The following is an 11,266-nucleotide window of genomic DNA, read 5'->3' as shown; positions in this document are numbered from 1 at the left end:
GAATAAATAAAATATTAATTCTATAATAGCAATTAATATTTTTTATAAGATTAATAATTATATTTTTTATAAAATATATTAATAATTAATATATTAATAAATATATTCATTATCTTTGTTATAATATATGATATGAAATATATTAAGGATAGTTCTGATATTATATGATAGCGATCTTAGATTTTCGTGAAGTATCAAATAAGTTATCCATGGACATCTGAAAATATTTAATCACTTGAACATAACATAATAAATATGATGGTCTTAGACCACCGAGAATTATATTATTTTGAAATAAAAATCATTGATGGTCTATACTTTCTTTAATTCTTTCCTATAAAATATGACAATCTTATTCTCATAAAAAATATATATTTTTGTTTTTATATTTTTAAAACTCTAATTCGATATAAGATATTTGTTTGGTTTTCAATTGACCCTCCCTGCGTTCCATGAAACCAACGAATCCTTGGACCTTAGGTCTCTTGACGCAACCTATGGGCACGTCCGAATCAGACTCACGCTGTTCGCAAAGGCCGTCTTTCAAACCTTGGCGGTGGCAGATCACATTTACACGTGCGAAGGGTTTAAAGGGTTTTATTCCGCTTCAACACAGAACCATCGACCACAACCAGTACCAAAGTGGCGTTCCTACCGCTCATCGGTGAAACCCTAATCGTCTATTTCGCCATGCCTTTGAAATCCCAACGCCCGAACTCGGTGTAATCATCTCTTCTCCCATGGCGGCCGACGTAGAGCCCGAACCCTTGAATCCGTGCTGCGCGGAGGCAAGTTCCAGAACCCTTCTCGAGCCCGATTTTTGAATCTCTTATGTTTCTGATCCATGGTGATAATTTCCGTGCGGTGTTTCTTTGTTTCAGATCAAGAAGCGGTATCAGAAGTTGGAAGAGAAGAGGAATGCTCTCCGGCAAGCCGTGAAGCTCCTCGAGAACGAAGCGAATAAGCTCTTGAACGAGAATAAGAATCTCAAGAAGGGTAAGGCTAAGAATCACAGATTCGATCGTGGATTCTCCCTCTCCCATAGGCATTATTTGCTGCATTGTTATTTTCTCGACCGATTTGTTGATTCCTGCATTTCGTAGTTCATGGTTGAAGGTTAATTTATTAGTTGAATCAAATCGGGAGAAATGACAAATTTAGATAGCTACCATAAATAAATTTTTCTTAAGATTCCGAGTATCTAAATTGTTTTTGAAATGATACCGTTATGACATATTCTTACCCCTTTGCTTCGAACTCATCATGAAGTCTACGGTTTAGAGTTCGTGCTGCATATTGGTTTCTGGTTAAGGAGACGAAAGCGCTAAGCAGCGGCATGGTATTTGACAACTTTCTTTTTCCCGCAAGATATTAAGAGATTGTCCAACGTTTTAGTGGGCTAGGCACAAACGCAATAATGGGATAGTACGTTAAAAACTCTCTTAGACAAGCAAGGAACTTCTCTAATGCCTTGGTTGGGAGAAAAGAATAGGAGAGAAGAGAAAAGGATAGGAGAGAAAGTTAATACTTTCTCTTGGTTGGGAGTTCTTTCACCAAAGAAAAGGAAAGAAATAGAGGGAATACAAACCCCCTCAAATCACAATTTTTTTCTTTTCCAAATTGAGTGGATTTGGATAGCAAAGAATTGTGAGTTTAATGAATTTTTTATAATTCCCATCTTATCTGTAGGGTTTATTTTAAGCCTCCCACCCAAGTTTCGTGTACTCGGTATCGGAGCCCGTGTCGGTCTGCCGGCTGTATGGCTCGGTACGGGTTTGTATTGGATCAGACTGACGTGAATCGATAGGATAGAGAAGGGAGAGGGAGAAGAAAGAGAGGAAGAGAGAGGAGGGAGAAGGAGAGGAAGAGAGGGGGAGGGAGAGGGAGGGGAGAGGGAGAGGAAGAGAGGGCTTTCGACGGCTGTCAGAGGCTATTTGGGATCTTGTTGAGTGTTGATACGTGCGAAGGGAGGGAAGGAGAGAGAGTGGGAGAGCTTACTGGCTCATCGGAGGCCCTTAGAGGCCTTCGGATGGGCGGCAATGCAGTCGCGAGCTCTTCGACGACCGACGAGGCAGCATGGAGGGAGCCGAGGGCGGCTGAGGGCCGCGGAGGATGGCAGATTTGAAATAGGGGTTCATCTCTGTTTTGAATTTTGTTTTTGATTTTGAGTGGGCGAAGTAGGCAACGCTGTTGCCGACATCACTTTTTTTAAAAAAAAATTTAGATGAAGTCGGCAAATGGTTTGCCGACTTCAACTGAATTTTTTTTAAAAAATAAAAATTCATGAAGTTGGCAACTGGGTTGTTGACTTTATGCGTTAAAATCCAAAAAAAAAATCCGAAACAAGGGTGAACCCTTGTTTCAAAAATAAAAAAGGGCAGAGGCCCTCCTCCGACTTGACCGACCTCTGGCCCCTCGGCATGGGCTTGTCGGTTGTTGAAGATGTCACGGCGGTGGCGCCGTCCATCCGGAGGCCTTTGATGGCCTCCGGAGGCTCGATAAGGACCTCCTACTTTCTCTCCTTCCCTCTCTCTGCGCTTACCGACCTTGGCAAGATGTCGGATGGCCTCCGACAGCAAGACGTCGGATGGCCTCCGACGGCTGTCGGAGGCCCTCTCTTCCTTTCTCTCTCTTTCTCTCCCCCCTCTCTCTTTTTCTCTTTTTCTTCTCCCTCCCTTCGAGAATTATTTTGGATACCAAAACCATCCCGATTTTCTGCCGGTTCGGCTCGGTATTGGGGTGTACCGGACATTTTGAATCGATTTTCAAAACTACGTTCCCACCTGATTGAGACTGGAAGCTGCCTTCCACTCGATTGAGACTCCTATAGATGGGAAAAATCAACAAAAACACAAGGAAAGATGGAAAAAAACAAAATATAAGACCTTTTTCCACTTTCATTATTATTATTTTTTATTTTCACTTCTAAATTTTGGAGATCTGTGGGGAAGGAGAGCACTTGAGGGAGATGGAGGGGTTCCTTGGTTCTGGAGGATGGAATACAGAGGGAAAATCAGTGGAAAACATAAAAAAATCCAAGAAAACAAAAGAAAGATGGAAAAAAAAATATCAAAAGTTGAGATCTTTTACCACTTAGATAATTTTCTTTTCGCTTCTCTTTTTCATAGATTTGTGGGGAAGGAGAGCACTCGAGGGAGATGGAGGGGTTTCTTGGGTTCTTTTTTGTTATTTTTCATAAATTGGTACTGTATGTATTATGTTTAAGGGTATAACAGTAAAAGAAGGTTGTAACATTTTTTTTTCTTTTCCTTTCTTCTTTGCTTCCAACCAAGAAAGAAAGAAATTATTTTTTTTTCTTTCTTTAAACTCCCAACCAAGATGAAAGAAATACACTTCCTTTCTTTTCTTTTCTCTCCTTATTAATATTTTCTTTTCTTCCCCAAACTCCCAACCAAGGTGTAAGATTAAGCAAACTAAGAAAGGGAGTAATATGACTTTTGGCTTATAAATTTGTAAGGTTGTGACAGAGGGAGTTCATAATTCATAGAAAGCAGGTTTGATTATTCTCCCTTGTTAAGGAGGATTGGTAACTAAAGACTAAAGTGGAGTGATTGCCTTGAATATGTTTGGTGTTTCATGGAGCCCATAATGCCACTGTGGTATATTCTACTTAGGATTCAGCTAAAAGTTTTATTTAGGTGGAGATCACCCCAAGGTATCTCCCTTTGCCTTCTATTTGTTTTCCTCTGTCTTCATTTTCATCTCATCTGAACTCATTGTTCTATATTGCCCTAGCACAACCATCACCCCAGGTTTCAGGACTCTCGTCATGTCCCCCAACAGTCATCACCTTAAAATCACATCTTATAACAATTTTTTGTTTTATTTTTTCTTTTAGGGAAACCCTTGTATTATCATTTTCTTAAAGTGATTTTTTTTGATTGTATGAGTAAACATGTGTTATCATGATCTGGTTTCTGTTCTCATAGGAATTTTCGATAATTGTCCTTTAGGTTATTATGTCTTGAGGTCCTCTGAACTCAGATGAGAATTGTAATGCAGTTTATGAAGATGAGCGGGCACGAGCAGGGCGAGAGAAAGAAGCAAAAGAAAAGGAGTGCACTATTAGAAGTCAGTTGGAGAAAGAAATACATGACCTGAAGGCTGAGATATCCTCTTGTCAGAAAAGTGGAAGTTCAAGAAGCGAGGATAGCAATGAGAGTGGGCTGATTCGCATTTTGGAGGCAGAGGGAGAAGTAGAAAGACTCAAAGAACTTTTAGAAAAAGAGAAAAAGCGAAGTAATTCTGAGAAGAAGAAGGCTGAAGTGGAGAAGAAAAAAGCTGCAGAAGCATGGAAGTTAGTGGAAGTGGAGAAAAGCAAGGTTGAAGAAGTAAAGAAGCATGCAGAGATTGCGAGGAACGAAGCAGATGAATACAGGCTTTGCCTTGAAAAACTAAAGATGGAAGCTAATGAAGCAAGAGAGAAGTTGATTGCAGAGATCTCCAAAGCAGATGATGCAAATAAAAAGGCTGAAGCAGAGAAGCAGCAGATAAACAGAGAAAGGAAACGTGCTGATCTGGAGAGGACAAAGGCAGAAGAACAGAGAAGGCTTATGGAAGTAGAAAGGAAAAAGGCAACGGATGAAAAATACAGGGCAGATAATTTGTCCCAGAGGCTGGAGAAGGAGAAGCAAAGGAGTGAAGAATTACAGAGGAAAGTCGAGGAGATTTTATCTTCTGGAAGAGATGTAAGGGGTTGTTCATGTTTTGGAGATGAAAGACATAATGGTGGAACAAACATCAAAACTGTAGATGTCAAGCTTCTAAGAGAGCAACTCAAGCTGAAAAAGAAGCAAGTAAAGCATGCCAAAAGAATGAATAAACTAGAGAAAGCAGAGAATAAGTTTATAAGGAAAGAGCTTTATCTCTTAAAACAGGATTTCATGCAAATGTCTTGCCGCTTTAATGTCCTTTATGACTTACTGTCTTGCAGCATGGAAGGTACAGATAGCCTGGCAAAGGTTTGTATCTAATATCTTTATTTGTCATATGCACTACCTGAACAATGACAATTTTGCCTATTTAAAGGTAATCTTAGCATTTAGTTGCCATAAGCAATTGCTTGTGTCATGTTATCTTGTTCGTTAGTCGGTGTCAAATTCACAGGAATATTATGGATGCATAGATCTGCACAATTAAATTATGAAAGCTACTCGTCTATGCAAAAATTTGATCATGTGATGGAGAACATGAAATGAACAAGATTCTCTTATTAATCAGGCATGCTTCTAGATCTTCTTTTATAATGCCAAAGAATATTTCATAGGAAATGATAGTTTTGCAAATTTAGGACACATTGTCAGCCTGCATGAAGATAATGAAAGTATATTTGCTAATATATAATATTTACGTTTTACTAATATAATAGGTGTGATGAATTTCTTTAAATTTTGCAGTCATCTGGACAGTTGTTTTCTTTTTATTTTTTTCTTTTTTTTATTTTTAAATTAAATGATAAAAACTGATCACATAAGCTCAGTTTTCCAAACTTTGATCTTAGTTACCCATGAGAACAGCCATGATAGTTGTTAACTCATTTTCTCAAGAGTAGCACATCAGGAGATTGAGATAATTCATTTGTGAGAGTGCAGCATCTCAGTGATGCATCTTTTGCCTTTTTAAGGAAAGCTTGAGAGTATCTATGTGGCATTGTCATAAAATTCTTCAATAAGCCTGATTAGTCACGTGTAGGTGCATGAGATGTTTTGCCACCAAGACTCAAGCTCCTTACCGCCTGCCACACCCATATCCATGCTGTATCCAGACTCTGGCTACAAATGCATTTTATATTTTTATCTCTTTCTCAGTTTGCTCGAAATTTTTATTAAATTTCTATTAACAAAATGATTTTGTGATCGTTTTTCTGTTTTATTAACTTTCAAGGACTCATGAACTTGTTATGCAGAATGATGAATCTCCAGAGCTATGGGGCTGCAACTTGCAGAACAACCTTTTGGGTTCCCAACCATGCAATATTAAGTCACAAAGTGAATTTAGGTTGCCAGAGACATGCTATACAAATTCAATTAATTACCCTTGTTCTGCAAGCGAATGCCCTCGCCTTCAATTATCTAGAGGAAGCTGTACCAGACCAACCTCAGGTATTAGTTCTGAATTGGAGCCTCCAGTTGGAGGTTCTGTCAGAATCAAGTCACCAAGTTCTGCCGTATGTTCCACTGCAACATCTTTTTCTGATAGCAAGTTCATGGGCTCACAGGGAAAGGATGCCTTTTTTGCCACTGCATCAACCGAAGTAGCAGGGAAGAGCTCCAATCAGAGATCATCCATTCTGAGACCGTCTGATGGAGTGGCTAAAACTAGGCAAACAGAAAATATTGGGGTGGTGGCAGAGAATAACAATAGAGCTTCTGTCGAAAGAAATGCGATAAATGCATGCCTGAATTCATCTGCAGTGAGTGTTGTGGATCAGGCATCTAATGGTCGCAGGAAAAAAAGAAGGCTCCAAGATGCTCTAGAATCTGTTGCATGGTTGTATTCTGAGGATGGTCAGTTGTATTTGAAGATAGGAGAGAAACTATCCGAGTTAAAATATCTTTTGAGCAGAAAAGCTAATATACCTTCAGGCTCCAAAAATTCTGGGATTTCAGAGTACTTGGATGACAGAAAGGGATTTTGTGCCAAAAATCATAATGATCGCAGTAAAAAATCCTGCAAACACAGTAGTGACAAAATGCTACGTAAACGACGGAAACCTGATGTACAATATTTTAATCAAAATAACATTCAGAAACAGGCAGAAAAGTATGAAGCAGAAGACAGTAGGATTCCATGCTTCCTTCCTGAAATGGCTAAACCTTTCCAGATGAAAGAAAATGCTGTATGCGGGGAAGAGCCATCTAATGCTGTTAGCAGTGAGCGAGCTGATTTAATTTCATTTGAGAAGATGATACGTGGGGATTATATGAAGCTACTTGATCTGGATAGTGATGATGAAAGAAGGTATAAAGCTGCAATAGAGATGCCTCTTTCACCCACTTTGCCTGAAATTAAGTCTGCTAGCCTCAAACGGTGTGTACCAGATGACTATCATTTTCTGGTAGAGGGAAATTTGGAGAGTTTTGAGACTGAAAGAAGTAATGCCCTGCAATCCCATACCTTTGATGTCATTGATTTGGAGATTAGTTCCAACACTGCAAAACAGAAAGCCCTTCATTTTCAGGAACTGTCATTGAATGATAATCCAGTCTTAAGCCATTCATCTGAAGAAGTAAGAATTAATGGTACAATTGTAACAGATGGTGATTTCAAGCAACATGAGATGCTGTGTAATGCTGAGCATAATTCTTCCTTTCATGGAAATGATAGTAAAATGGATGTTGAACTGACACATAATGGCAGAAATGCAGGTGACACAGTGCAGAAGGCTAGTGATGCACTACCTACCATGGAGCTAAAGGACCATGGGGAGTTCAAGCACGTTGTCCATGGCCTTTTATGTCCTAATGCCATTTCTGATTTAAAGGTATCTAAGGAAGTATTGTCAGGAGGGTCTGACAAGTCATTGCTTTCAGGAAGCACAAACTGTAGCTTTTCAAAATTCACATTGCATTCTCAGCAATTATGTGAGAATTGGTATATGCATAATTCTATTCCAAAGATACATAATTTAACAAGGGAATTAGTGAATGTACCAAATGGAACCCGTGGACTGACTCATGCCACAGTTACAACTTCCACAGAAAACCATATTGAAGGCAAAGGAGAAAAACATGATGGTGCAGTTGTTTCTCAAAGTGGTGAAATGATTGGTAAGCCTAATGCAAATATTTTCTCATCCATTTTTTAATTTGTGCTTGGGTTGTTTGTTAATTTGTGCTTGTTGTTTTTTCCTTTTAAAACAGATAAAAGTTTTGAAGCTGAGAAATATGAGCAAAATTGTAATTTACTGGTCTCAGAATGTGCTGCAAAGACAGAAGCTTCTAAATCAATGCCTGTGTCCACCATCAGGAAGATCAATGATCTATGTGGAGACAGTGATGGACTTGAAGTGGAGAAAATTCTCAAGTATTTTGTTGTGTTCTCAAATATGGATGATTCCAGCAAAACAAGGATATCACAATATAGCAAGACTGTTATATCTCAAGGTTGCATGGACACCCAAGTGCTTCGTGCTATAGCTATGGAATCAGAACTTTTGCCTAAGTAAGTGATTTAATAACATTATTCTTTTGGAGGTCCTTGGAGGTTTAGTTTGTCAGTGTTGTAAAAACAATACATGTTAGAGTAGTATGACTAAAACTTGTTTTATTTAGTTGTTTGGTTGTAAGAATGAAGAGGAGGAAGACAAAAGGATGGATAGAAAAAGTGGAGGAAGAGGAGGGGTGAATCGAGGGAAAGAGGGGTAATGGAGGAGTGAGGTGATAGTCTGGCCTTCTTTTGATATGTCAGGATGTGACTGAGAGATGTAGATCTGGTCTCTAAGAAGGGTGAGATTTTATTTTAGAAGAAACAATTTTTGAGAAAAAACATGGCTCCCTACATTTGTCATACTTTCCTTTTTCTTAAATCAAAACTTGGTTTAGCTAAAATCTGATTTGGATCTCCTCAAACATATGTGTTTGCAAAACCTTAAAATTTAGATATGTGAAGTCTTTTTTCCATAAAACTTAGAAACTTAAGAGCCCCAATCTTTTTAAATCTTGGACATTAGTTAATTATTTGTTTTTCTTATGGAAAAGTTTTTTGTTTTTAAATAAATTGGCTGGAGAATCTACATATACTTAAGAAGAATTTATTCTTGTTGTTTCAGAGAGAAGGCTGTTGTTTTCTTTTCATTATTATTGTGCAATATTTCTGGTTCGCTGTCAGCAAATTCAAGATGCACCAGGAGTGGAGAATTTCTACTACCTTCCTGTTCTTTTGCAGAAGAGATTAATAAAGGTTTCACCTGACTTCTCATTTCATGTTGTTTGAGTCTTGGAAACTTCTATTACTTTTATAGCATGAGTTCATCAAATTTCATGGTGATTTGTTTCAATTAAATCATTACAAATGCTTGTCCTGAATATGTATTTTACAAATTCTTCAGTGTCATGAGCTATATTGTGTTCCATGTCCCTTCCTGCAGTATAACACCTTTTCATGCATCTTCTTCATCAATTGCATATTTTTGTCCTACGACTTCTTTTTTGGTGGTATTTTTGTCCTAGAACTGCAACATTATTATTTAAGGAATGAGCCATCTGTAGCTTGTCACCTTTTCCTATCTTCATTGTTTACTTTATGCTATCCAACAGGAGAACAAGGTCTTATCCCAACTTTTAGTCGCATGAAATGCTGTGTATATCAAGTGAAATTAGGTTAACTATTCAAAGAGATCAACAAAAGGAGCAGCTAGTAAAGGATATATGGACATCTAATGAAGGTCATCATACAAGTTCATTGTCCAATATGGCACTCCTTTGTAGTGTATATGTGTATTTCTTTGGACAATTGTAGGACTTAAATTTATTTAAGAAATTTGCAGTATGAAAATGGTGCAAGGGCTTAGTTAACTAGAAATTGATTGCAGCATTTTGAGGGCTGTGCATCCATTAACTGAGGTGCAATTAAAAAAAAGAAATTGTTGACAAAGGCAAGAGGAAAATTAGAACTGTTCCTTGTAGCAGGCAATTATGGAAGGCCTTATTTTTTTTTTCATCTCCATGTTTAGTCGACAGTGTCAGCTCAGTGGTTGTGCATAGAACCTTGTTATTTTCTTGAGTAAATGCTGTAGCACTATTATATGCAATCTTGCAGTTATTTTTATGCCGTTAACACACTTGAAAGAACTAACTTGTGGTCTTCTTGCAGTGTTATCAAATGGGGAGGCAAGATGGTTAATTCTAGAAATATGCCAACTGAACATCCTTGTTGAGCTAATTGAAGATTTTCTCATTAACAGAAAAGTTTTGTTGTACACTGACAGACCGCACGAGCCTTTGTCGGCATGCTTCTCATCACAGGAATTTCATCAATTAAATGGGAGTGATCTTTGTGTGTCTACTAAAGATGCGACAGTTGATCAGATTATTGCTGGTTGTGTCATATTTGCATCTATTTCTGCCACAGTAGATCGCATTGGTATTGTTCTGGAGCTTTCTTACAGAATCCTTCGAATATGTAGAAATGATACTTTCTGGATTCTATTGGCATTACATGTTTTTGCTTGTGTATGTGGCGAGAAGTTTTTAAATCTGGACGAGTATAGGTTGGTTGTAAATGCTGTAAGATTAGTGGTTTCACTAGTTGAGCATGGGAATGAATGTGCTTGTTCTGCTTCTTCCTGTCTCCATTCAACACAACATATGTCTATCTTTCCTCCCTGTGAGCAATGCCCATTTGCTTTGGATGAATTTTGTATGAATAATTTTGCTTGTTCACTTCTGGATGAGCTACAATTTTATGCTTTGGCTGGTAATATCAATCATCTAGAAGGAGAAAAATCAACTGCTTCAATCGGCACATCCCATTCATACTCTGATGATGGAGGGACAGTCAGTAAAACCAAAGTCAGTGGACTGAAGACTGAGTGCATTGGATCTTGCATTATATACAAGTTTGGAAAGCTCTCTGCTGATCGGTCTGATTGTTTTCCTGAGAGCTCTTTTTGCTACTTCACAGATATAGTTTCTTTGGTGGAGCTGATTGGGTGCTACATGGTATGAACTTTATCTTATGGTTATCTCTTTTCCTTTCTGGTCTATTTCCTAGGATGAATTGCACACCCCTCCCCCTCCAAAAAGTAGGAAATGAAAGAATATGTACATGCACACTTGCATATCAACATGCACATGCTAATAAGGAAGACCCCAACTTTCCAGTACACATAAACAACTTGAGAACACGGTACTAACCATGGTATTCCGTACCGACCCAAACAGGCCAGTATACCCCGTACCATACTGTACCGGTGGGGAATCGGTTCGGTTTAGACTGGTTTTTCGAAAAATAGCCGGAACCGGTCGGTTCGGTACGGTATCAGTCCGAATTGTCTGATACCATGCGGTATGGTGCGGTGCAGTACCGGTTCGGTTTGATTTTTTTTTTTTATTGGCCGTAGGAGGGGATTTTTTTTTGAATTTTTATTGTCGGTACGGTACGGTACCATACCGACTAGAAACCGATACGGTAGTACTGGTTCCTGAAACCTTGGTACTAACCCTGTTATGTGGTTGCACTAGGATATGCTTGTCTAGCTCTTTAGCATTCAACATTCAATCTGAGCTAATGGAGATGTTGCATA

At 38.5% G+C, this 11,266-nt stretch overlaps 1 protein-coding gene across 1 annotated transcript in view; it reads left to right on the top strand.

The window, feature by feature from the left end:
- Positions 1-617: 617 nt before the first annotated feature.
- The window catches only part of LOC140855550 (uncharacterized), a 100,080-nt gene continuing 89,431 nt past the window's right edge, over positions 618-11,266 (top strand). Inside the window, exons 1-7 of the mRNA XM_073251507.1 lie at positions 618-788; positions 882-996; positions 4,024-4,982; positions 5,927-7,790; positions 7,884-8,184; positions 8,792-8,922; positions 9,835-10,682. Of these exons, the coding sequence (XP_073107608.1) occupies positions 741-788; positions 882-996; positions 4,024-4,982; positions 5,927-7,790; positions 7,884-8,184; positions 8,792-8,922; positions 9,835-10,682 (4,266 nt within the window). The 5' untranslated portion in view covers positions 618-740. The remainder of the gene's footprint in view (positions 789-881; positions 997-4,023; positions 4,983-5,926; positions 7,791-7,883; positions 8,185-8,791; positions 8,923-9,834; positions 10,683-11,266) is intronic.

The sequence above is a fragment of the Elaeis guineensis genome, chromosome 2, assembly GCF_000442705.2.
Source record: "Elaeis guineensis isolate ETL-2024a chromosome 2, EG11, whole genome shotgun sequence".
Taxonomy (NCBI): Eukaryota; Viridiplantae; Streptophyta; class Magnoliopsida; order Arecales; family Arecaceae; genus Elaeis; species Elaeis guineensis.
Note: the sequence above shows the minus strand (reverse complement) of the source record. Positions and strands in the feature narration are given on the sequence as shown.